The 27,776-nt window shown below is 42.3% G+C and overlaps 1 protein-coding gene across 2 annotated transcripts; it reads right to left on the bottom strand.

The window, feature by feature from the left end:
* Positions 1-540: 540 nt before the first annotated feature.
* Positions 541-12,967, bottom strand: LOC105469934 (alpha-1,4-N-acetylglucosaminyltransferase). Of its 2 annotated transcripts, XR_011619733.1 has the most exons (4): positions 12,842-12,967; positions 11,355-11,788; positions 3,170-5,377; positions 541-2,310 (listed from the first exon to the last, which is right to left on the bottom strand). XR_011619733.1 is itself a non-coding variant. In XM_011721551.2 (3 exons), the coding sequence occupies exons 2-3, from the start codon at positions 11,760-11,762 to the stop codon at positions 4,763-4,765; spliced, it is 1,023 nt and encodes a 340-aa protein (XP_011719853.1). In that variant the 5' UTR covers positions 11,763-11,788; positions 12,842-12,967; the 3' UTR covers positions 541-4,762. The 2 variants fall into 2 exon arrangements, 1 of the variants encoding a protein (XP_011719853.1); XM_011721551.2 differs by having other exon boundaries at positions 541-5,377.
* Positions 12,968-27,776: the final 14,809 nt, after the last annotated feature.

A 27,776-nucleotide genomic window follows, 5' to 3' on the forward strand; every position in this document is an offset into this window, starting at 1 on the left:
AAGGCGTGGCTGTGATATGGCCACTCATTGGCTGGCAGTGATGGGGGGTGGGATCTGGAAGGAGCTGCCCCAGCCGCCTCCTGCCTGGGCTCTTGCCTTTTGGAGGAGGGATTCCCCTTTGGCAGTTTGATGAAGCCCATACCCTTTCCCCAGAATGGTTTTTATTTTTATTTTTTATTTATTTATTTATTTTATTTATTTATTTTTTTTTTTGAGACGGTGTCTTGCTCTGTCGCCAGGCTGGAGCGCAGTGGTGCGATCTCGGCACACTCCGCCTCCCAGGTTCAAGTGATTCTCCTGCCTCAGCCTCCCAAGTAGCTGGGACTACAGGCACGCACAACCACGCCAAGCTAATTTTTGTATTTTTAGTAGAGACGGGGTTTCACCATGTTGGTTAGGATGGTCTCGATCTCTTGACCTTGTGATCCTCCCGCCTTGGCCTCCCAAAGTGCTGGGATTACAGGCGTGAGCCACCGTGCCGGTCTAAGAATGGTTTTAAATGCACAAAGCAAAACATAGAATTACAGAGGACATCAAAATATTGAAAATATAGCTATGAGAACACAAGAAAATGTGCAAAATAATAGCATTTGTTTATTAATGCATTAAATAGCAAGACCTAGCATCTGATCTAAAAGTAGTAAGAGTGTAAACAATATTTCAAGATATCTGTAATAACTTTAACATGATAGGAAAAAACTAATATTTAATGACAGTCACAGGTTTCACTGATACTACTGCGGTTTGTGGCCTACATTCATAATTGAAAGAAATGATACATTTTGATTAACAGCTAGTAAAAATAAAGATGTAAGTTCCCAGACTCCCAAAATCTCTTCACAGCCCCCTAAATTAAGAATCCCTGCCCCAGTATCACCAAGGAGAGTGCGTTAACCTTGCTACTTAGTTTAGAAGATACATCTGAGATTCAGGGTCCTGACAATTCCCTTGGGTGAGAGAGCTCTACCTTTATTTATTGAAGGGGAGCAGGGTGACAGAAGGGTAGGGAAGCACGGCATGAAACCCAAAAGACCAAAAAAAAAAACAGGTTGGATTACATAAAAATTTTAAAATATATATGATGAAAACATCCTAAATGAGGTTAAAAAACAAAGAACTAAAAAAAATGCAACGTAATGATACAGTATTAGTGACATTAATTTATAAAGAGTGCTTACAAATCAACGAGAAATAGAACAACCCAAAAGAAGAGTGGACAAAAGATGAGATTATTCATAGAATAAAAATAATTGCCAGTTAAACATGTAAACAACCTTACCAAAATGAACATCAAAATTACATGTTTTAAACTATTATACTGGCCAAAATTAAGTAGATATTTTAAATTGGTGAAAAGTGGGAAAATGGGCAGTTTCAAACAGCCTTCTTGAAAAATAATTATCAAAATTTAAAGTCCTCAAAAATGCAGGAATCAGGATTTTTTGCTATAGTATTACATGTACTATTAAAATTAGAATAACCTAAATATCCAATTGAATAACGATTAAATAGATTATGTATCATGTATCCTACAATGAAACACTATGCAACCATTATAAAGAAAAAAGTATATCTTGGTGTGCTAATGAAAAAAGGTACCTAAGACATACATTTTTAAAGTGAAAAACAACATACAAATAACATGTATCTTTTTTTTTTTTCTTTTTCTTTTTCAGACAGAATTTTGCTCTTGTTGTCCAGGCTGGAGTGCAGTGGTACAGTCTGGGCTAACTGCAACCTCCACCTCCTGAGTTCAAGCAATTCTCCTGCCTCAGCCTCCCAAGTAGTTGGGATTACAGGTGCCCACCACCACGCCCGGCTAATTTTTGTATTTTTAGTAGAGACGGGTTTCATCATGTTGGCCAGGCTGGTGGTCTCAAACTTCTGACCTCAAGTGATCTGCCCCCATTAGCCTCCCAAAGTGCTGGGATTACAGGCATGAGCTACCACAGCTGGCCATAACACATGTTATGGAATCTTATGATTCCATTTGTGTTTTTTTTAACTGTTGATATGAGAAACTCAGGAATGGTATTCAAAATATTTAATGAGTCTGGCAAAGATACCACCCAATCAGCACTGATGCTGGCCGTTATCCTAGAGAAGGAAACAAGACAGCCCTGTTGAATTGTGGGAGTCCTGGGGACAAAGCAAGGGCAGACAAGGTGGCAGTGTAGGGTACTTGGAAGAGACTTCTTACCAATAAGCAGGAATACATATGCAGAGAAAGAGTGAGACGTATCTACAGACTTGACAGTGGTACACAACAGGCACTTTCACGTTTTGCCCCACACAATCCTATTTGAAATTCTAAGAATGAGTAGGATTTGAAAAAAAATTAATACAGGAGAAAACACCAGCATGAGCCTATTCTCAAAATGTAGCCTGACATAAATTAATGGCATAGATTCACAAAAGACCAGAAGGAATCCAGGGTTATCTGGGGTCCCAGGAACCTCACATTTCTTACCACTTACTACTCTTGCCATCATCACTACCACCATGTTTTGAAATGTTCTTTTTCACTAAGCAAACTGGATTCATTAAGTAATACATTATTACTTTATTTCCTACATTTTTTATTAATCAAAAAACATATTAATCAGAAACATAATTTACTGCCAGGTAAAGCTCCCTATAAACATCAAATTATCATTAATGTCAAAATGAATTTGTGTATGTGTGTGTGTGTATACATTTATTTACTTATTTATTTATTTGACATAGGGTCTCACTGTCTTGCCCAGGCTGGAGTGCAGTGGTGTGATCACAGTTCACCATAACCTAGAACCCATGGGCTCAAGTGATCCTCCTTCCTTAGCCTCCCGAGTAGCTAGGACTACAGGTGAGCCATCATGCCTGGCTATTTGTTTCTTGTAGGGACAGAGTCTTGCTGTTTTCCCCAATCTGATCTCAAACTCCTGGACTCAAGCAATCCCCCCACCTTGGCCTCCCAAAGTGCTGGCATTATAGGCATGAGCCAATGTGCATGGCCAATTCACATATTTTTGAAATATCGAAAATATTTCTAATCAAACCCCTCAAAACCCTATTGGTCAGGAATGTTCGACAGTTGAAGAACCATTTGTCATGCATTCTCTAGATGTAGAAGTGAGAGACCTATGTGTCCCTGCTTGTCTCTAAGACAGCTAGCCCTAGAAATCCTCACCTGTGGAGACAGTCAGGAGAACTGAAAACCAGTAGCAGTTCCTAGGACACAACCCAGAGGACAACCATGGGGTATGGCAGCAGCCTCAGAGCCTGACGATGGTATCAGACATCTACAAGTCCAAAGCAAGTAGCTGTGAATAAATAAAGCTGGGGCATGAGACATGACTTGTAAATATTTTTTAATAAGACTGTCAGAGCAGTGATTTTTTTTTTTTTTTTTTAATCTGGCTCTATCACCCAGACTGAGTGCAGTGGCACGATCTTGGCTCACTGTACCCTCAACCTCCCATGTTCAGGTGATCCTCCCAACTCAGTCTCCCAGCTAGCTTGGCCTACAGGCATGCATCACCACACCTGGTTAATTTTTGTATTTTTTGTATAGACAGGGTTTCACCCTGTTGCCCAGGCTGGTCATGAACTCCTGGGCTCAAGCAATCCACCTGCCTCAGCCTCCCAAAGTGCCAGGATTCCAGGTGTGAACCACTGTGCCTGGCCAGCAGTGATTCCTAAAGGGGGAAATATTAGAATAAAAGAGGGATAGATGGATATAGTTTGAAAAGGTATCATAATTTTATATTCAAGGGCAAATACAAACTTTTTTCCATAAAGCAAACTATCAAAAGGAAAGTTCTAGAAAATCTTCGCTGATAAGTGTTTGCTGAAATATTCTCATAACAGTATAATTCTCATACCTCCTGAAAATAAATAAATAATTTATTTGTAATTGACAAATAAAAATTGTATTTATTTATGGTGTTTTGAACATGACATTTTGAAATGCAGGAGGTAAATTTTTATGTGAATCTAAAAAGGGCAGCAGTTTTAAATAGTCTAAGTTTGTAATTTGTTTCTATGGGCCAATTATGACAGGGTTAAAGTGTATATTGGAAAGAGGTAGGGTAGAGAACAGCAGACACCCTGGGGAGGAGAGGAGACTGTCCCAGGGTCATGAGGCCAGGGATTAGGATATAAGTGCTGAGGACCTCATCTGCTTGATCCAGCTGTATCTGCAGCATCTAAATCAATGCTTGGCACATAGACCAGGCTCAGTTAATATTTATTGACTGAATGCATTAATGAATGTCAAAATCAGGACTAGAAATCAAGTCTCTTTTTACCTCAGTCAATGCTCTAACAGGTCCTGGAATTAATCTTACTGTATTAAATAGAACATGTGGCAAAACTGTTCGCTGCCTACCCCAGTACCCATTTTTTCTTCCTCCTTAAACTTCCCAGCCTCTCTTGCAGCTACATCTCAGTCAGTGCAATGTAAGAGGAAGTGTTATATGGTACTAGCAGGAAGTCTTCACAAAATAAAGCAAGTGCACCTTTCCTCTTTTCTTCATCCTACTGCCTGAAATGCAAACATGGTGGGTTGGAGGCCAAGCAGCCACATGGACCATGAGTGTATGTTTTATAGCCAGTATTATTTGCGATTGTTCTATTATAGACAGAGAAAGCTAATCCTAACTGACATTTGAGAGGTAACCCTCTGCCCACCCCCGCAAGGGACAGTGGAGATCAAGTGAAAATGTGGCACTCCAGGAAATATCCATTTCCACACTGCAGTAGCAGCAACCCAGTGTTAGCTCTATTTGTTACCTGGACCCAGCTCCCCAGTCACTGACCCCTCTGGGCCTTGAATCAGGTCTCTGTAAGTCCCGGGACAGTGTTTGCGATAGAGATTTTCCACCAGTGTGTTGCTTCCTCTAACCACAGCCCGCCCCTCCTGGTTCATGTAGTTCCACAGATGCAGGGCATAGGAGTCATTGAAGCTTGGGTCTGTATCCCACACTTCATAGTAGCGCCTCCACTCTGGATAGGAGATGGGGTAAAATCTTTGGGGGTGTAGGAAGGATATGTTCAGGCACCTGAGGTCGCTCAGCTCCTGGAAGTCTTCAAGTTTACACCATACCCTCAACATCCTTGTCATCAAATCAGGGCCTTGGTTGCCCCAAATGTCTGAATTATAGTGTTCAACAAAGTTTTCCATGCATTTCCACAAAAAGGGGTGCTGGGGGAGGAACCCAAATACTCCATTACTAGAGTACCGAGAACCCTGGGCAGCCAAAAAGTTCTCCTCAGGTATGGGCCTGATGGAGATGACATCGGTGTCCATGTAGATGCCACCGTATTTCCAGATGACGGCCAGGCGGGATGCGTCCGAGCTGATGTGGAGCCAGTTTCTCTCTATGCTGGTGTTGATCTGCAGGAGCAGGTGCAAATCAGTCCCAAGTAGCCAGGGGGAAGAGGGAGGGGCATCACAGCAGGAGGCCAGGCCCAGAGAAGCTGGGGAGGGGTTAAAGAAGCCAGCTTCCCAAAATCCTATTTGCCACAAGCCCGATTTTGCAAATTTACCAAACTTACCTCACTCCAAAATTTTTCATTTAAGTAAAAAGTTTGCAGCAATCAGCATCAATGGAAAGGTTTTAGCACCTTTTAAAGATTTCATGAAATGGTTTTTTAAAAACATTAAAGCATTGGAAAGATAAAGAAGAAATCCAGAAAAGATTTCACAATGCACTGTATGATTCATTCTTCAATGTGGGTGACAAACTACAAATATGAAACTGTAGAGGAAGAACCAAATAAAGCCCTTAAAATGCTAACAACTGACAATGAAAAAATCAGTATGTCTGCTCTTTGAAAAATTGGTAAAAAGAATCTTAAAATGCATACCTTTGCTCATTTATTAATTCCTCTAATAATATTTAATGAGGACCTATTTACTATGTGCCGAACTCTATTAAAACTGCTAAGGATACAGCAGTTTACAAACAAACAGAAAACCCTACTGGGAGGAGACAGATAATAAATAAACATTATGTGTCAGATGTTGACAACAACTATGAAGAAAAAAGGCTAGGTGAAGGGACTGTGAAGGGGCCAGGGTGGAGCACTGTATTTCATTTGTTCCCCCAGAAACTGGAATGAAGTGGGTGGGTGACCCATGCCCATAGCTGAGGAAGAGAGTTCCAGGAGGAGGGAACTCCTAGAACTCTCTTCTCTTGCAATAGAGATCGTCCACCAGTGTGTTGCTTCCTCTAACCACAGACCTCCCCTCCTGGTTCATATAGTTCCACAAATGCACGGCATAAAAGTCACTGAAGCTTAGGTCTGTATTCCAGTGAATACAAGGGCCCTGAGGCAAAAGCACACTTGCCATGTGCGGGAACAAGGAGGAGGCAGTGGGCTGAAGCAGAGTAGAGAAGGGAGTAGGGTAGGCAATGAGATCAGAATTGGACAGGGGTGGGGAGGGAGGCTAGATTATGTAGGCTGGGGCCAAGACTGAAGTTATTGGGAAGGTTTAGAAGAAAGGAGGCACGTGATCTCAAGTAGTCTTCAAAGGGTCACTCTGGCTGCTGTGTGGAAATCAGTCTGGGGTAGGGTTGGTAGGTGGCAAGGGCAGAAGCAAAGGCAGGTTAGGAGTCAGTTGACATAATCCAGACAAGAGATGATGGTGCTAACAGTGGGGGTGAGGGAAGGGCACATAATGAAGATGAAGCTGGTCAGCATTTTCTGATGGGCTAGATGTGGGGTGGGAGAGAGAGGAGTCACAGATGACTGCAAAGGCTAAAATGTGGGCAAAACAGAAAATTACTTTAAAAAGAACAAAAATAAATCAGCATAAATGTCAATGTTCTCATATGGAATGCTAAGATTTTGAAGAGAAATAGCAAAATGTTTTATTTGTTTGTTTGTTTTTTAATTTTAAAGACATTGGACAAAAGGTTAAACAACCACCCCTGGCTTTTGACAAAATAAACAGTCTTTAAAATTCTGCTATCCAGTCAAATGAAAGCAGGTCAACTAAAACTTTGCAGAAATCTTCACAAGTTGTTAAAAATTGTCACATTGTGCTGGGCGTGGTGGCTCACACCTATAATCCCAGCACTTTGGGAGGCTGAAGTGGGTGGATTACCTGAGGTCAGAAGTTCGAGACCAGCCTGGCCAACGTGGTGAAGCCCCGTCTCCACTGAAACTACAAAAATTAGCTTGGTGTGGTGACAGGTACCTGTAATCCCAGCTACTAGGGAGGCTGAGACAGGAGAATCACTTGAACCTGGGAGGCGGAGGTTGCAGTGAGCCAAGATCATGCCATTGCACTCCAGCCTGGGTGACAAGAGTGAAACTCCATCTCAAAAAAAAAAAAAAAAAAATAGGCCGGGCGGGGGTGGCTCATGCCTGTAATCCCAGCACTTTGGGAGGCAGAGGCGGGCAGATCACGAAGTCAGGAGTTGGAGACCAGCCTGACCAACACAGTGAAACCCCATCTCTACTAAAAATACAAAAAAAAAAAATAGCCAGGCGGGTGGCGGGTGCCTGTAATCCCAGCTACTCCGGAGGCTGAGGCAGGAGAATCACTTGAACCTGGGAGGTGGAGGTTGCAGTGAGCTGAGATCGTACCACTGCACTCCAGCCTGGGCGAGAGAGCAAAACTCCGTCTCAAAAAAAAAAAAAAAAAAAAAAAAACAATTGTCACATTGTATACAATTGCCAAAAACCTAATAATAATAGCTAACATTTATCAATAATTGTTCTAAGTTCTTTTTAATCTACACAAGTCCTCAAAAATAGGTACTATGATCATTCCTATTTTTTTTAAGTTAAAAATTATGACCAGGGGCGGGGTGCGGTAGCTTAAGCCTGTAATCCCAGCACTTTGGGAGACCGAGGTGGGTGGATCACAAAGCCAAGAAATCGAGACCATCCTGGCCAACATGGTGAAACCCCATCTCTACTATAAATACAAAAATTAGCTGGGTGTGGTGGTGCATGCTTATAGTCCCAGCTACTTGGGAGGCTGAGGCAGGAGAATTGCTTGAACCCGGGAAGCGGAGGTTCTGGTGAGCCGAGATCGCACCACTGCACTCCAGCCTGGGCGACAGAGCAAGACTCCATCTCAAAACAAAACAAAACAAAACAAAAACAACATAAGCGCACCAATAAGGATGACCAGCAGAAAGAGGTTGAAGGTTCTAGCTGCTCAGAGAACAGTCGCCCATCCCCACCCTATGCCCATAGTTCTAATTCCTGGGCATCATTAAGGGCTACAGTAGCCCAGATCAGTGCAGCAAACCCAGTGGTCATGAGGAAGTGATGGCACCTTGAGTCTTTCCTAACAGGTGGTTCCCAGCTATCCTGTGGTGGCCTAACTGGGGAAGCACATGCCAGAGCTCAGCATCCCTAGGGTATTATGGTGTGATCCCTGTAGATGTACAGCCTACTGTAGTATCCTGCAGGCTCAGACGGAGCAAACACTTAGGAGCTCTCTAGCTCAGAGCCCATCTTGCTCCTAAAATCCAACATAGTAAAATTAAGGTGCAGCTTAGAGCAACCTAAACTGTGTTCCATGGAACATCAGTGCCAAGAGATTATTTATGTGTCACACTGAAAGACGGTTCCATGCTCAAATAAGTTTAGGAAGTGATGGGTTGAATCCAGTTAAATTTCTTTAGTTCAGAATGATAAAGAGGCTTTAATATCCTCATGTGCATAATTCATCTGTAAGAAAAGGATGTGGCATGCAGCTTCTCCCAAAATAATTTAATTACAGATTTTTTTCAAGGAGCAAAATACAATTTAGGCAGTGTGTTAGGCTGTTCCTGCATTCCTATAAGGAAATACCTAAGACTGGGTAATTTATAAAGAAAAGACGTTTGATTGGCTCATAGTTCTGCAGGCTGTACAGGAAGCAAAGCAACAGCATTTGCTTGGCTTCTGGGGAGGACTCAGGGAGCTTTTACTCACAACTGAAGGTAAAGCAGGAGTAGGTGCATCACATGGCAAGAGCAGGAGCAAGAGAGAGAGTCGCGGGGGGTAGGTGCCACACACTTTTAAACAACCAGATCTTGTGAGAACCCACTCACTATCCTGAGGACAGCACCAAGTCATGATGGATCCACCCCCATGACCCAATTACCTCCTACCAGGCCCCACCTCCAACAATGGAGATTACAATTCCACATGAGATTTGGTGAGGATATATATTCAAACCATATCAGGTGGTATTAGTCTAGCTCAGGCATCAGGAAACTTGTAGAGTCCCGGAGCACCCTCAAGCAAGTTAGCACTGAGAGCCACAAAGACCAAGCTGGGGTATCCCCTCCACTCCCAGAAACTGCCTCCCTACCCCTCTGCCCGCCCTGCCACTGCGCAGGGCAGCACCACCTGTTTTTTGGGAACTCTGCTGTTGGCACTGCCAACACAGTGGAAACTCAGTCCACGAACTGCCCCACCTCCTCCTGATGAGTCCCAATCTGAGGACTTCAGGGCTCTTCAGAAGGAGAGATAGGCACTTTGGGATCTAGAAGTCACTGAGGCCAAGAATAAACTGACCCCAGCAGCCACTCCCAACCCCAGCCCTTACCTTTCTGGCCCACCAGATCCCTCGTCATCAGGTCTGTCACTTAGTCCAAAAAATGTCTCCAGCTGACAGCAACTAGGTACACGCATGCCCTCCACCCAGGGGAGTCCACCCAGTTTCCAGGCAAATGAGGCGGGGCAGGGAGTAGGCTAAATAATGGCTACCCAAAGACCTCAGGTCCTAATTCCTGGAACCTGCTAATGTTACCTTATATGGCAAAAGTATCTTTGCAGATGTCATTAGGAAACTTAAGATGGGGAGATTATCCTGGATGGGCTCTAAATGCAATCACAAGTGTCATTTAAAGGGAGAGACAGAGGGAGATTTTACACACAGAGAGAAAAAGAGCTTTGAAGATGGAGATAGAGATTGGAGTGAGGGGCTATTGACCAAGGAATGCCAGCAGCCACAGAAGCTTGTCAGAGGCAAGGGATCATCCTTCCCTAGGAACTCAGGAGGAAACACAGCCCTACCAGCACTTTGATATTGGCCCAGTGAAAATAATCTGGGACTTCTGACCTGCAGAACTGTGAGAGAACGAATTTCTGTTGTTTTACGCCACCAGGTTGGTGGTAATTAGTTACAGCAGACGGAGGAAACTACCACAAGTACCTTCATAATATCCTCAATTTTGCCACCTTAGCCCACAAAGCCAAAAATATTTACTATCTGGCCCTATACAGAAAAAAAAAGTTTGCTAATATTTGCTACAGCCTATGATTAGAATTTAGACAGAACTTTATGTGGCAAGCAAATAGTATTATTTTTGCTTGTGTGTTTGTTTGAGACAGAGTCTCACTATGTTGCCCAGGCTGGCCTTTGAACTCCTGCGCTCCAGCAATCCTCCTGCCTCGGCCTCTGGAGTAGCTGAGACTACAGGTGCATGCCAGCACACCCAATGCGAATAGTATTATTTTTATGTCAATTTTTAAATGACTTTTTGTTTTCTAAAATAATTTTATTTGTAAAATCAACACATTCTCATCAGTAAATTCACTCCTAATCCAATTATACTAAAACACCTACTATTATTGTGTGTTGTATAGTTCTTTGAGGTCTTTTTTTTTCAATAGATGTGTGTGGGTTTTTGCATAACTTAAATCGTTATAACTACTATAATCACATTATGATATAAGGTGGTTTTAATTCCATATTGTGTTATAGTCTTCATAGGATGTCAGTTTTAAAAAATCATAGTTAAAGCCTGCATAATGGAATCATTGAGTGGCTGTACTACAATTTCCTTAAGCAGCCTGATTTCAGTTCTTCTATAAGAGAAATATTAGATTGGCATGTTATTCCCTTATTATGGTTTGCTACTATCATGGGGATTACAAAATTCCTCCGAGCTCCAGGACTTTCTCAATCATATCTTAATACAACCCAATCCATATCGCAGCATTTCACCAATCCTTCATGAATTTTCTACTTACATCATTTCATGTTAAATATTGCCTGGTTTCCCCTTTAGGTGCAAAAAAAAAAAAAAAAAGTTTAACATAAGTGGATTTAAAACGATAGTGAAAAAAAGTGTCCTATACACCTAGAAAAGATACAAAAACTCATTCAGTTAAGAACAGTCTCCAAAGTAACCAAGATCCTAAAAGAAATAAGGCTAGAAGCAAAAGACACGAGAATAAAGATGCACCTAACACAAGTCTCCCCTGTTTATTTGAATCAGTTCTCAACATAAAAAGAGGGCCAAATGAGAGTCAACCCAAATATGAGTTCTAGTTCCATCTCCGACCTGAGTCCTTGCCCTCAGTTTACCCATATATACAATTCGTTGATATTTTAAGTTTTCCTGAACACTTACTTGATTGTACCATGAAAACAATGGTGTGTCTTCAAACAGCCTTTTCATATCCAAAGGGAAGAGGAAAACGTTGTCTATTGCTGAGAGGAAGGAAAAAGCTGGGTATGTGGAGTTTGAGGGCATTGGTGTGGAATCAGTGAGACCCTTCATAAAGAATACCACGGGCCGCTCAGGATAAATCTTGGCAGCAGACTCTACAGCACAGGAGACCAAGTGGGTCGGCTCCATTCTCTCTGAGGTCTCTAGAAACACAATGCCGCGTCTGTGGCTCAGGAGGGCTTCCAACCCCTGCTGGGACTTGAAAGAAGGCAAGCAGAAGAGGAAGCTGGACTTCAGGGTGAACTGGTAGAGGAAGCCACAGGCAAACAGCAAGGTGACTGAAAGGGAGAGCTGGAGCTCCTTCCGCATGTCCTCTTCTCTGTGCCAGCCTGCTCCTTTAAATCAACATAATTAATTAAAAATCACAGCTGCAAAGGCTGAAAAAGGTAGCACATGAGAAAATGATACATGAATATCATTTAAAAACTTAAATTTTAAATATCCTAAATAAAATCTTATGAAATCAAGTCCAGCAATATTAAAAAGAAAAAATGCAGCCAGGCATGGTGGCACATGCCTGTAGTCCCAACTACTAGGGAGGCTGAGGCAGGAGGATCCCCTGAGTCCAAGAGTTTGAGACTAGCTTGGGCAGCATAGTGAAAATTATCACAAAAATTTTTTAAAAAAAGAAAAAGACAAGAAATGTGTGAGAAAGAAAAATGCATCATAACCAATCAGGATTTATCTTAGATTTTAAAAAGATTTGACATTAAAAATAATTAGTTAATAGGGAAAACTATTGATAAAATGCATTATCTTAACAGGCTAAAGAAGAAAAGCCATATCATTTTGGCTCAAGAGATGCCAAGAATGTGACTAACTTTAAGATTCATTCACAATTTTTTTAAAGTACAAGGAAACTTTCTTAAGCTGATTTTAAACAATGTCTACCAGAACATACAGTAATTATCATACTTAATATGACACATTTGAAACATCCCATTAAGATCAGGAATGTGATATGAATGCCCATTGTCATTGTCACTGATATCATTGCTTACAATCTGATAATTGTAACCAATGCAATAAAACAAGAGAAAGAAATTTCTACTATGAATATTAAAAGAGGCAAAAGTATCTCTAGTTTCAGAAAACATAATTGAAAAACTAATAGAACTAAGAAAAAAAATTAACAAAGGAAGCAAACTGAAGGCTACAGAGTTAAATAAATTGCCAAGATCACACAATTATCAAGTAGCAGAGCTGTGACCCTAACTTGCATCCACCTGCCACCAAAGTCCAGGCTCTGAACTGTTACCTGCAGTGTTTTCCTCACCATAAATGTTAGCTCTAACCAAGCAGAACACAGATCTCAATTCTTAGCAGGTCTATCTTTCAAATTACTTATAACTGTTTTACAAAATACAAAACAGTGAATCAGAGCCTACCTTCTAGCTGGAAACTTGCAGTTAACCAGTATTTGAGATCTTAGAAGCAACAAGTTTTTCCTGCTACACTTTCTGATAAATCGCCACCCAATCTTCCAATTCAACAACACAGGGTGAGTAAATCATTGGCAGATTGAGACTAAACACAAAAGGTTCCGCAGAAGCTCCTCCCTTTACTAAGTTCCCTCAAACACAGACACTTGGGAACAAGAGGGGGTTCCCCAGATTTTTAAGGTGACCCACACACTAATCCTGCCTGTTTGTGGATCTATTATGGGGGTTAGAAAGGGATTATTTCACCTGGAGAAAGCTGTATCCTGGCATAACCTTGGAGCCAACATATCCTGCACTTGTTCAGTTTAGCTTGAATCAAAATTATGGACAGAGACCCTGTAAGGTGGTACAAACACCCCTTTGCAAGCACAAAGTTTGATGAAAAGGAAAGAGAGCCCATCACCACAAATAAGCAATGAACAAGCGCCTGCAGTCCAAAGGCCCAGTGATTTAGAATGTAAGAAGTGATTCTCCAGTGTCAGTCACAGTGGCTGCAGGAAGGCTCCTTTTTCCCCAAGGTCCCCCTTGTATGGGCCTCCTCTCAGTCTCAGGAAGCCAGCTTTGTTGTCCTCCACTGATGTGGCAGTCCCCACATTTCCCAAGGTGTTAGCACTCACCTGTGGCCTATTCCCCACTGCCCCTGACATGAGCTCTTAGTAATCTTCTTTGGAGCCATCCTCTGCTCAGTCACCTGTCTTGGCCATGAGCAGGTATCCACAGTTCCCCCTGGATGCTCTAGTGTGAGCAGGTAGGCCTGCTCCTGAGCAGACTTTGGATTCTAACATAGCAGGTCCTACACAAAGGAATTAAAGCTGCCCCACTCATTGATGGCTTCTGGTTTTCTATGTGTCCAAGGATCCCAGAAACAGCTTGTAGGTCTCCCCTCTTCCTTTTGGAGCTGAATTTCTTCTCTGGACCTCATCAGTTCTGGGCCCAGAGTTCCTTGGCATCTTTCCAAAGTTCTCTGTAATTGGACAGATTGGTTGTTCTTTCCTGTGAAGGGGAGTGGAGATTAGTGCTCCTGCTCCTTGCTCAGGGGTAACTAGAGGACCCCATCTGTGGGAGTGGCAATGCATTCCTGGGTCTCAGGTGGGTCACATATCTTAGCGCCTCGCAATTGCTAGCCCAGTGGCTAAAACTATTGAACAAGTGGTCAAAGCAGAGATCAGTGATGTAGTTAATGGCCTTTGTCAGGTGAGGATGAATGTGAGCATCAGCAATGCAGTGAAATCCCAAACACAAAAAATCCCAAACTTGGTCTGACCAAGAACCAAGTAGAAAGTATGATGGAAGTAGCACTGAGCTTGGAGTTATGCCTCCAGCCACCCCAGGCGGAGGGAACTAGACAAGCCCCTAAACTGCCCAGAGCCTCAACTCCCTTGAAAAGTGCAGAAAATGACTGACCTTAGGCTCACTGTGAGAATGAAAGGGCTCTGTAAACCAAAGAAGCAATTGTCACTTTCTACCAAGGAAAATAGAAGAGAAAAATAGAATTATATCAATATGGATGGTATTTGTACTCCCTGATGACAAACATTAAGTTGTTTTGTTTTGTTCAGAAGAGTGAAATCTCTTCCTTATTCTAACTCTTTTTTTTTTTTTTTTTTTTTTTTTTTGAGGCAGAGTCTCACTCTGTCACCCAGGCTGGAGTGCAGTGACATGATCTTGGCTCACTGCCACCTGCACCTCCCGGGTTCAAGTGATTCTCCTGCGTTGGCCTCCCGAGTAGCTGGGACTACAGGCATGTTCTACCATGCCTGGATAATCTTTGTATTTTTAGTAGAGACAGGATTTCACCACATTGGCCAGACTGGTCTCAAACTCCTGACCTCAAGTGATCCGCCCACCTTGGCCTCCCAAAGTGCTGGGATTACAGGCGTGAGCCACTGCACCTGGTCCCCAGTGAACTTTTAAGAGGGAAATCTTCAACCCTGTATAAAAGTTGATGAGATGTGTTCAGAAGCCAGGTCACTGGTAGTTGGAACCTCTTTAGGTTCATAGCCCGAAGTCTTTCCTGTGTCTTTTTGAGAAGGCCTCCTGTCATCTGAGCCGCTCTACCTGCAACTTCTCAGGGCCCCCACATCCATCCTTCAGCATTCCCTTTGGTTTGAGAAACAGAACTATTTTCCCTGCCTTCTACTCCCCTTTCTGCCCTTCCTGGCCTATACCACACTAACTTCTGTCTGTTCAGGCAGGTGTCACAGCAGCAGCTCCTAACCTGGACTTTACAGATCCCTAGAAGCTCCAAGGATGGGCTTCAAGAAACCCTGAACCCTGGGGCCATATTTTACATCAGTACCTTAACCCAGGATGTCACTTGTCCATACCTTCTCCTACATATCACCTTCCCTAAGAAATATTCCTGCTCCCTGACCCTCCTTGACACTAACTCTGCTCAAAATTCTTCTGAATTTCTTCACTACACAATCTTAGGCCTTCTCCAACTAGCCAAGCAACCCCTAGGAATCCCAGTGTAGATATCTGATTAGAGATGTACAAAGAACTACTTGTCTTTGAGCAATGGATGTGTCTGAATACACCAATGACAGTCACATATGCATTCATGTGTTGTCTACTTTCCTGGGAATTTCTGAGTCATGTGAGAGAGATCTTGCTTCCTCCATTATGATGTAAGCCAGACTTGGTCAATCCAACAGACTATGGAGCCTGGGCAATGGCTGCTGACTGATAAGAACTTAGGAAATATGAATTGATGTGGCCCCAAATAAATTAACAGGATAAGACAAAACATCTGAATTCAGTGTTTTTCTATTATACGTGGATGTTTGGAACTAGTGTTAAAAAAGAAAAAAGAAAAAAAAAAGGCAGACCAGGGAGGAAACCATAGAACTAGAGGAGAAGAGGAGAAATTTCCCCAACTCTTCAGTCCTTTGGATGACCTCTGATAAACTCAAATGAAAATAGTTCATTGTTTGGCACTAAACTTCCTCCTTCTACAGGACCCACTGTATTAAGAAGGGGAAGGTAAAAGAAGTTTTTTTTAACAATAAATATTTGTCGAATTGAATTTCACATGAAAAGCACAATGCTTAATTCTATAGCTTCTTTGAACTCACGTTTATTGCATGAAGGAAATTTTCAACCTAAGAATATTTTGCCTTCTTTACTTTGGAGCCTTTGGAACCACAGTTCCGGTTTTAACGTATTTGTTAAGCAAGTGGGGCTGATAAACTTGTTAAAGCATTCAGTTATTAACAGGGAGAAACCAATACACGAAGTGCTATCTTATCAACAATGCCAATTCCCTTCACCACTGTTCTGAAGTTGGAACAAACACTGGAATGCTGGGTTCACATGAATGGAGAGATGGCTGGGCAGAGGCATTTCACTGCAGACTAAGGACAATCCATAGCACAATACTAGGAAACCCATAGAGGAATAATAAAATAATTGACATGCATTAAGGACTGACATTATCAACATTAAATCCTGAAAAAAATAATTGTTAAAAAGTATTTTTCACTAAAAATCAATGAGTTAGCACCAGAGAAAAATCTCTTTGTCCCTTAGCAATATTTTAAACTGTTCCGCATTTTCAAGGAAATGAATCTAGCCTTGTGTATCTGGTGATAATGCTTTTTGTTCTCCATTCAGCCACAGCAGTCCAACATGCCCCTGTTTGCAACACTTTACACAGCTATCAATAATTGATTTCGGGGTTTGTTTTGGAAATTATCGTGTTCACACATGTAGTTTCCCCCCTTTTTAAATTTACTTGCAGATAAAAGAGTAGGTGAGGGATAAGAGCAGGGAGATAAGGGAAAATAAGTTAATAAATGTTCCCTATAAACCAGTTGTGCCCCAGACACCACTTTCAAAGACTGAAGAACAGGGTCTGCAAGAAGCCTATAGAAAAGAGTGGCACCTTTCTGAGAGCGAGGGGCTATTTGAGGAGACCTTGCTAAGTTCTGTAAGCCAGAGTTTACTTCCTTTTTCTTGTAAGGAACTGAAAACAGCCTAGGGCCATCTATGCTAAGTGTCCACATGGCACAGGACTTTATAAAGCCTGAGTGTCTGAGAATGAGCACTTTCCAACATGGCTGAAAGAAACTGTTATGGATTGAATGTTTGCACCCCTCTATATGTTGAAGCCCTAACCCACAATGTGATGGTGTTTGGAGGCAGGGCCTTTGGAGGTAAGTAGGTTTAGAATAGGTCCCTGAGAAGAAGAGGAAGACAGATCTCTCTCTCTCTCTCTCTCTCTCTGTCTGTCTCTCTCTCTCTCTCTCTCCCTCTCTCCCCATATATACCATGGAAAGGCTATATGAGCAACACGGAGAGAAGGTGGCTACAATAAATGTCTGTTGTTTAAGCCACCCAAACTGTGGTATTTTGTTATAGCAGCCCAAGCTAAGACAGAAACCCCAGGGTAGGTTTCTTCTGTCGAATCCCCTTACACATGTTTTTATGAGAATCTGTTTTTGAGCCATGAGTGAGGTTAGAGCTGCTCTTAAGATTTACAGAATTGGGACCAGGCTTCAGTGGGGAAGGAGTAACTTCATCTGCAACAGAAACCTGTAGCAAGTGGAACTGTCCTCCTAACCTGAGGCCTCTCTGCCTTTCCTTCCTTTTGTCCTTCCACACACCCCCGCTCTGTCCTCTTGCTGTGTCTTTTCTCTTTAAATGGAGATCCCTGGTCTTCCTTATCTCAGGGACTGACAATCACCATGCACTCAGTTGCCCAAGCCAGAAACTAGAGGTTAATTCTGAACTCTTCTTTCTCCTTACCCCTCACATCTAAGCTACAAAGTTCAGGTCCTCTGAGAAGCAGAGACCATGATGACATTAACTGCACAAGGTTTTATTGGGGAAATGCATATTTGAGAAAAATAGGAAGAAAGTCTTGTATGGCTGGGACAGTTGTCAAGTCACAATGCAGATCTGAGAAAAGTTGGAGGGAAGCATTCTAGGCTGGTTTGTCTAAGGTTGTCCTTGTCTAAAGAAGATTCAGCACAGTCACTGGGGAGTCCTCAAGCCAAAGTCAGTCATATAGGCTGGTCGCGGTGGCTCATGCCTATAATCCCAGCACTTTGGGAGGCCAAGACAGGTGGATCACCTGAGATCAGGAGTTCAAGATCAGCCTGGCTAACATGGTGAAACCCCACCTCTACTAAAAATACAAAAATTAGCCAGTGGTGGTGAGCACCTGTAATCCCAGCTACTCGGGAGGCTGAGGCAAGAGAATGGCTTGAACCCGGGAGGTGTAGGTTGTAGTGAGCCAAGATCACGCCACTGCACTCCAGCTTGGGAGACAGAGTGAGACTTCGTCTCAAAAATAAATAAATAAATAAAAATCAGTCATAGAGTAGTTCTGCCTCTCCCAAGAGTGGGTCTACCTTAATACTCTTGCCACATCCAATCATTGGCTGGGAGCAGCCTGTGGAAGGAGTGGCCTCGGCATAAAATCAGTGATGTATTTCATAGTGCAGCAGCAGCAGCTAGGACTCCTGGTCAGTTATGCTCTCTCTAGCTGGAGGTCTGTGAGGCACATTCTCACAACTGCCACAGTGCACCCCTTGAGCTGCATAGATTTACTTCTGCACAGAGGTTCCAGAGGCCTTTCTTCCTGGGAGGAACTAACAAGAAGGAGGTTACTGAGATGAGCTACAGCCCCTATCACCGTAGTTGATCTTGAGCAGCAACTCATCTTGTCCCTTCTCAATATTCATTCTAAATTCCCTTATCCTCAGAAGGTACCTCATCAGATGTTGGTAGCTCAGCTGCTTGTGCAACTTACCCTGAGGTGCTAAATGCTTGATAGTCATAACTTTCTAGGTTCAGGGTTGCTGCACATGTCTGTTCACAGTTACAATGGGGCAAGGGAGTACCAGGAGGCCCAAAGTGGATCTCATAGGTACCATATCTATTCCTCCCTGCTGCTATTGTGAGAGAGCAGCCTTACTTCCTCTTGCCAATCAGGGTTAATTACTTCTACCAGTGTAACTACTTTTTACTTACTGGTGCCAAAGCACAAGGAGTCCAAGATGCCCTGCAGTAGTTTGTATTACAGGGGAACCCTTACAGTATCACCTGGCAAGAATCTTCTCTATTTGGGACAAGAACCTCCAACACTGAAGAGCTCAGAGTTTCAGGAACGAGAAACACAAAATCTCCTAATAGATCATTAGGAGTGAGGATTAGTGGGGCCACTCCTATTCACACCTCCTTAATGCCTGTATCCTTCCTACTGGGAACAGAGCACCCAATGCACATCTCTGGATAGACATAAATATGTTGTGTCCTGAAGGATGGCACCCCACTCTTTCAGAGTGCTTCTTCCAAGCAAGCACTTTAGTTGCACCTTTAGAAAGCCATTCCAGAAAGCTGCCTCTGAGTGGTGTGATATGTGATACAGCCAGTGGATCCCATGGTCATGGGCCACTCCTGCACCTCCATTGCTGTAAAATGGTGGTCAAATTCTATGCTATATGAGATCCCACGCCTGTGTACCAGGCATTTCATAACGCTCAGATAGTGCTGTAGTTGGAAGGAAAAGAAAATTCATACCAGGAATTTTCATTCCTGTGGGGATGAACCATTGGCTCTTTCAAGGTGTGATGGTTAATTTTATGTGCCGACTTGATTGGGCTAAAGGATGCCCAGATAGCTGGTAAAACATTATTTCCAAGTGTGTCTGTGAGAGTGGTTCCAGAAGAAATTAGCATTTGAATCAGTAAACTGAGTAAAGAAGATCCACCCTCACCAATGTGGGTGGGCATCATCCAATCTGTTAAGGACCTAAATAGAACAAAAAGGCTAAGGAATGGTGACTTCCCTTTCTCTCTCTCCCTCTTTCCCTCTTTATTTGTGAACTGGGACATCCATCTTCTCCTGCTCTCAGACATTGGAGCTGCTGGTTTTGGGCCTTCAGACTCCAGGACTTACTCCAGGCTCTCCCTAACCATTCCCCAACGCCACCCCCCCAGCCCCCCCAAACACACAGTTCTCAGGCCTTCAGACTTGGACTGAATTACACCACAGGCTTTCCTGGTCTTCAGCACGCAGTTGGCAGATCATGGCATTTTTTGGTCTCCATAACTGGGTGAGCCAATTCCCATAGTAAACCTCCTCTTATATATCTACATCTATTCCATCAGTTCTGTTTCTCTGGAGAATCTTGATTAATACACAACAGAAGGGGTGTGATGTGGTCAACCAACTGGCACCAAGTAGCCACTTAGTCCCCTCAGTAAATAATGCCATATCAGGGATTTAATGTTGATCTCTGTTGCTGACAAGTTGGGCATTCAGAGGCAGCAGTCGTTAGTTTGGTCCTGGTAAGTGGGAGTCTATGCTGTTAGGGCAATACATGGCCTCTATCTTTGCCATGATGGCCCTTCCGTTTATGTTCCCATCATGCAAATTTTGGGGTGGTGACCAATTGCTAGACTGTCAGCAGTACCCCAGTGTTCCTGTGAGACGCCTCGCTGTTGTTCTATTGGCATTTCTCTGATAATTCTTAAGTTGAAGTATCACTTCATAAAAAGTTAGCTTTTTTGTTTCCTCTGGTATAAATTGCCTTTTCATGCACTTTGCTCATCTTTCTGTTGGATTCTCTGCCTTTTTATTGTAAATCTACAACTTCCTTATACAATCTAGATATTAGTCTCATGTTGGTTTTAAATATTGCAACTATTTTCTCCCAATATGTCATCTGGTTTGTCTATTTAACAGATATTATTATTTTGATGCAATAAATACAGGAGTTATTTTGTTGAATAACGTGTGTCTTGGAGATCTTTTTGAAAAAGACCTTCCTGGCCGGGCGCGGTGGCTCAAGCCTGTAATCCCAGCACTTTGGGAGGCCGAGGCGGGTGGATCACGAGGTCAGGAGATCGAGACCATCCTGGCTAACACCGTGAAACCCCATCTCTACTAAAAATACAAAAAACTAGCCGGGCGTGGTGGCGGGCGCCTGTAGTCCCAGCTACTCGGAAGCTGAGGCAGGAAAATGGCGTAAACCCGGGAGGCGGAGCTTGCAGTGAGCCGAGATCGCGCCACTGCACTCCAGCCTGGGTGACACAGCGAGATTCCGTCTCAAAAAAAAAAAAAAAAGAAAAAGAAAAAGACCTTCTTCACTCCTAAATTACAAAAATATTCTCCTGCATTTTTTCTTTTTCCTGTATAATTTTTTTTTTTTTTTCTTGAAACGGAGTCTTACTCTGTCTCCAAGGCTGGAGTGCAGTGGTGCAATCTCAGCTCACTGCAATGTCCACCTCCTGGGTTCAAGCAATTCTCCTGCCTCAGCTTCCCAAGTAGCTGGGATTACAGGCACACATCACCACACCCAGCTAATTTTTGTTTTATTAATAGAGACAGAGTTTCACCATGTTGGCCAGGCTGGTCTCGAACTCCTGATTTCAAGTGATCTCCCTGCCTCGGCCTCCCAAAGTGCTGGGATTACAGGCATGAGCCACTGTGCCTGGCCATTCTGTATAATTTCATAGATTAAATTAAACTTATTCATTCATCTGGAGTCCACGTTTGTACATAATAAGATACGGAGATTGGCTTTTCCTTTTCTCCATATGGAGAATCTGTTTCCACAACATTGTCTACAAAATATTTCATGTTGTCTCTGTTGGGTTGTGATGCCAATGCTATCACACAGCAAGTCTCCATATGCATGTCATATATATGTACATATTTGAATCTGTCTCTGAGTTTTCTCTTTTGTTCCACTGGTCTAATTGTTCTGTACCTGTACTTCTTTGCCTGTACTTTTAAAATTCCACTGGCTTTGTCTGGTAGTCTTAATTCATGGTAGGTATTGAAGGACTGCATCCTTTTCTGATTCCCCACATGTCCTTGGAGCAGCTGCCTCAGCAGAACAAAATGGCTGCAAAAGGCAGTAGCAATAGAGAGACACTTGTCCTTAGAATAAATTGATAGAAATGAATGAAGATTAAGGAACAGATTAAAAAAAAAAAGCTGTGACTGGATAGAACATATTCTTGGAAGAAATGAAGAAAAAAGAAGTAGGAAAGGAAGAGGAGAAGGACTGGAAGAAAAAGAAGCAGGTGTCAGCAACAACAGCTATTGAGAGGAAAGAATTTGAAGAATTTGAAACTATTTAGAAGCAAAAAAACCACAAATTATTAGTAAAAATGATAGTCCAAAATAAGTGCAGGATGTGGTACAAACTTAAATTTTATCTCAAGAGATCTCAGCAGAATTTTAAGAAAATAATAACAGCAGCCATGTAATTTTTTAATCTCTCCAAATCCCCATGTAAAAATGTGTAGACCAACTATATTTTAGCACCAGAATACCACAGGCAAAATTTACTACAGAACTAGGTGACAAGGTATCCCCATAAATCCCAAAATATATGTGGATGATGACAGACCACCAATAGCCCCAAGAATTCCAGGGTATCAGCTCTGTGCTGAAAAAAGCAGAGAGAGATTATCAGACCTGAAAGTAAAAGAAACTCAAAGCATCCAACAGATACTTACCAGAAAGCATGGCAAGGCAATGTGGGAACAGCACTGAAACTGGGGGAGGTTTTGTCCAGTATAATGGCGGATGAAGGCAAGGAGACCAAAGAAAATATAAAGGGGCTAGACTAGCCTGGACCTTTGTCAACTCGGAAAATTGAGCAACCAGGCCTCCTCTCCAATAGAGAATCCCACACTGAAGATAAACTGATAGGAACAGAATGAAAATTGTAAACGATAGGAAATTTCACCTTCAAAAAGATGAAATAAAGGGACCGGGTTTACCCTCTCATGTGAAACAAACAAAAAATAGACAACATATATAAAATAATGGTTTTTAAGACCCTGAACATCAGGGAATGGACAGTAATCCCTGAAAGATGGGAAACAAAGGTGAGCCCTGTGATTTTCCTAGCTTACTGCCTCAGGACAATTTCTAGGCCACAGTACAGAGAGGGAAAACCCAGGCAGAGCTCATAGACTCCTTGCACTGAAAAGACAAAGCTATCCTCATCTCTCACCTTATACAAAAATCAACTCAAGATGGATCGAAGACTTAAATCTAAAACCTGAAGCTATAAAAATTATTTGCTCAAGCCAATGTCTAGAAGAGTTTTTCCAAAGATAACATCAGAAAAACTCTTCTAGACCTTCTAGACATAGGTTTAGGCAAATAATTCATGACTAAGACCCCAAAAGTAAATGCAACAAAAACAGAAATAAATAAATGGGACATAATTAAACTAAAAAGCTTCTGCACAGCAAAAGAAATAATCAGCAGAGTAAACAGACAACCCACAGAGTGGGAGAAAAAATTTGCAAACTATGTATCCAGTAAAGGAGTAGTATACAGAATCTACAAGGAATGCAAAGAAATCAACAAGAAAAAAAATCACATAAAAAAGTGGGCAAAGAACACGAATACACATTTCTCAAAAGAAGGTATACAAACAGCCAAGAAGCACATGAAGAAATGCTTGGCCGGGGGTGGTGGCTCATGCCTGTAATCTCAGCACTTTGGGAGGCTGGGGCAGGTGGATCACTTGAGGCCAGGAGTTCAAGACAAGCCTGGCCAACATGGTGAAACTCTGTCTCTACTAAAAATACAAAAATTAGCCAGGGGTGGTGGCATGTGCCTGTACTCCCAGCTACTTGGGAGGTTAAGGCAGTAGAATCGCTTGAACCCAGCACGTGGAGGTTCCAGTGAGCCAAGATCATGCCACTGCACTCCAACCTGTGCTACAGAGTGAGACTCTGTCTCAAAAAAAAAAAAAAAAGAAAAGAAAAGAAAAGAAAAGAGGCCGGGCGCGGTGGCTCAAGCCTGTAATCCCAGCACTTTGGGAGGCCGAGACGGGCGGATCACGAGGTCAGGAGATCGAGACCATCCTGGCTAACACAGTGAAACCCCGTCTCTACTAAAAAATACAAAAAACTAGCCGGGCGAGGTGGCGGGCGCCTGTAGTCCCAGCTACTCGGGAGGCTGAGGCAGGAGAATGGCGCAAACCCGGGAGGCGGAGCTTGCAGTGAGCTGAGATCCGGCCACTGTACTCCAGCCTGGGCGACAGAGCGAGACTCCGTCTCAAAAAAAAAAAAAAAAAAAAAAGAAAAGAAAAAGAAAAAAGAAATGTTCAACATCACTAATCATCAGAAAAATGCAAATTAAAACCACAATGAAATACCACCTTACTCCTGCAAGAATGGCCATAATTTAAAAGTCAAAAAATAAGGCCGGGCGCGGTGGCTCAAGCCTGTAATCCCAGCACTTTGGGAGGCCGAGGCGGGTGGATCACGAGGTCAGGAGATCGAGACTATCCTGGCTAACATGGTGAAACCCCGTCTCTACTAAAAATACAAAAAACTAGCCGGGCGTGGTGGCGGGCGCCTGTAGTCTCAGCTACTTGGGAGGCTGAGGCGGGAGAATGGCGTGAACCCGGGAGGCGGAGCTTGCAGTGAGCCGAGATCACGCCACTGCACTCCAGCCTGGGAGACACAGCGAGACTCCGTCTCAAAAAAAAAAAAAAAAAAAAAAAGTCAAAAAATAATAGATGGATGGCCAGGTGCGGTGGTTCACGCCTGTAATCCCAGCACTTTGGGAGTCCGAGGCAGCTGATCACCTAAGGTCAGGAGTTTGAGATCAGCCTGGCCAACATGATTAAACCCTGTCTCTACTAAAAATACAAAAAATTAGCTGGGTGTGGTGGCGGGTGCCTGTAATCCCAGCTACTCGGGAGGCTGAGGCAGAATCGCTTGAACCCAGGAGGCAGAGGTTGCAGTGAGCCAAGATTGCACCATTACACTCCAGCCTGGGCAACAAAGCAAGACTGTCTCAAAAAGAAAATAAATAAATTTTAAAAAATAATTATTTTATATATATATACACACACACACCCACACACACACACACCAGTTAGGATTAAAGGCAGATTTGACATGGCAGAAGAAAACAATGGTGAACTGGAAGGTACAACAACAGAAACTATCCACAGTGAAACACAGAAAGAAAAAAAGAATTTCAAAAATGAACAAAAGATCAGTGTGCTATGAGACTTCAAGCCACCTAGTATATGTGTAACTGGTATCCCCAAAGAAGAGGAAAGAGAGTGGAGATAGAAAAAATAATCTCTAAAAATAATACTCAACTGGGCGCAGTGGCTCCTGCCTATAATCCCAGCACTTTGGGAGGCCAAGGCGGGTAGATCACCTGAGGTTCGGAGTTAGAGACTAGCCTGACCAACATGGAGAAACCCCATCTCTACTAAAAACTACATAATTAGCAGGACATGGTGGCACATGCCTGTAATCCCAGCGACTTGGGAGGCTGAGGCAGGAGAATCGCTTGAACCTGGGAGGCGAAGGTTACAATGAGGTGAGATTGCACCATTGCACTCCAGCCTGGGCAACAAGAGTGAAATTCTGTCTCAAAAAATTAATTAATTAATTAATACCTAAAATGTTTTCAAATTTGATGGAAATGATAAAAGCACAGACACAAGAAGCTCAACTAACCCAAGTATAAGAAATATGAATTAAACTATATCAAGACACATCATAATCAACTTGCTCAAACCCAGAGGAGAGAGATGTTAAAAGCAGTCAAAGATACCAGCAATGAACAAGAAGAATTTGAATTAAAAATACAATGCCATTTACATTAGTAACTCCCAAAAATTAAATACTTATGAGTAAATCTAACAAATATGTATGAGATCTATATAAGGAAAACTACAAATCTCTGATGAAAAAAATCAAATAACTAAATAATTGGAAAGATATTCCATGTTCATCGATAGGAAGACAACATTGTCAAGATGTCAGTTTTTCCCAATTTGGTCTATAGATTCAATGCAATACCAATCAAAATCCCAGTAAGTTGTTTTCTGAATATTGATTAAATGAGTCCAAAGTTTATATAGATAGGCAAAAGACTCACGATAGCCAACAGAATATTGAAGGGGAAAAACAAAGTTGAAAGACTAACACCACCTGACTTCAAGACTTATTATAAAGCTAAAATAATCAAGATAGTGTGTTATTGGCAAAAGAATAGACAAACAGATTAACGAAACAGAATAGAGAGCCCAGAAATAGATCCTTACAAATATTGTCAACTGATCTTTGACAAAGAAGCAAAGGCAATACAATGGAGAAAAGATAGTTTTTCAACAAATGGTGATGAAACAACTGAATATCCACATGCGAAGAAAACAAATCTAGACAGACACAGACCTTACAACCTTTATAAAAGTTAACCTAAAATGGATCACAGACCTAAATGTAAAACACAAAACTATAAAACTCCTAAAAGATAGCACAAAAGAAAATCTAGATGTCCTCAGGTTTGGCAATGACTTTTTAGATACAACACTAAAGGCATAATCTACAAAAAAAAAAGATTTCATAAGCTTGACTTCATTAAAATTATTTCTCCTCCATGTAAGACACTGTCAAGAGTTTTTTAAAGCAACAAATGTATAGAAAATATTTGTAAAAGACATATCTGATAAATGACCATTATCCAAAATATACAAAAACTCTTAAAACTCACAATAAGAACATAAATAATCCCATTTTAAAATAGACCAGGGGCCGGGCGCGGTGGCTCAAGCCTGTAATCCCAGCACTTTGGGAGGCCGAGACGGGCGGATCACGAGGTCAGGAGATCGAGACCATCCTGGCTAACACAGTGAAACCCCGTCTCTACTAAAAATACAAAAAACTTAGCCGGGCGAGGTGGCAGGCGCCTGCAGTGAGCTGAGATCCGGCCACTGCACTCCAGCGTGGGTGACAGAGCGAGACTCCGTCTCAAAAAAAAAAAAAAAAATGGACCAGGTCAGGCATGGTGGCTCATGCCTGTAATCCCAGCACTTTAGGAAGCCAAGGCTGGTGGATCATTTGAGGTCAGGAGCTTGAGACTAGCCAGGCTAACATAGCAAAACCCTGTCTCTACTAAAAATACAAAAATTAGCCAGGCATGGTGGCACGTGCCGGTAATCCCAGCTATTGGGGGGCTGAGGCAGGAGAATCACTTGAATCTGGGAGGCGGAGGTTGCAGTGAGCCAAGATCGTGTCACTGCACTCCAGTCTGGGCAACAGAGCGAGACTCCATCTCAAAAAATAAATAAATAAAATAAATAAATAAAAATAAAAATGGACCAAAGTCCTTAATAGATACCTCACCAAAGAAAATATGCAGATAGTGAATAAGCATATGAAAAGATGCTCCACATCATATGTAATTAGGGAATTGCAAATTAAAACTGTAATGAGATCCACTACACACCAATTAGAATGACTAAAATCCAAAACACTGACAACAAATGTTTAGCAAGGATGTGGGGCAACAGGACCTATTATTCCTTGCTATGGGAATGCAGAATGATGTAGCCACTTTGGAAGACAGTTTGGTAGTTTCTTACAAAACTAAATATACTGTTAACATGCAGTTCAGCAGTCACAGTCCTGGGTATTTACCCAAGGGTGCTAAAAGCTTGTGTCCACACAAAAACCTATACATGGATATTTTTAGCAGTTTTATTCACAACCGCCAAAACTTGAAAGCGACCAAATGTCCTTCAGGAGGTGAATGGATAAACTGTGGTACTTCCAAGCAATGAAATAGTGTTCAATGCTAAAAAGAAATGAGTTGTCAAGCCATGCAAAGACATGTAGACACAAATGCATATTGCAAAGTAAAATGGCCAGTCTGAAAATGCTACATGCTTTGTGTTTCCAACTATATGACATTCTGGAAAATGCAAAACTATGGAGATAGTAAAAAGATCAGTGGTTACCAGGGTTTCGGGGAAGAAGAGATGAATAGACAGAGCATACAGGATTTCTAGGACAATGAAACTACTCTATGTGATACTACAATGGTGGGTACATGTGACTCTACATTTATCTAAACCCCTAGAATATAC

Source organism: Macaca nemestrina, chromosome 2 (assembly GCF_043159975.1).
Source record: "Macaca nemestrina isolate mMacNem1 chromosome 2, mMacNem.hap1, whole genome shotgun sequence".
In the NCBI taxonomy this organism is placed as follows: domain Eukaryota; kingdom Metazoa; phylum Chordata; class Mammalia; order Primates; family Cercopithecidae; genus Macaca; species Macaca nemestrina.

Excerpts from the sequence above, each read along its gene's own strand:
- LOC105469934 (XM_011721551.2), bottom strand. The coding sequence starts at position 11,762 with ATGCGGAAGGAGCTCCAGCTCTCCCTTTCAGTCACCTTGCTGTTTGCC. Across the intron at positions 5,378-11,354 it reads TGTTTTCATGGTACAATCAA|ATCAACACCAGCATAGAGAG; the intron begins GTAAGTGTTCAG and ends CTGCTCCTGCAG.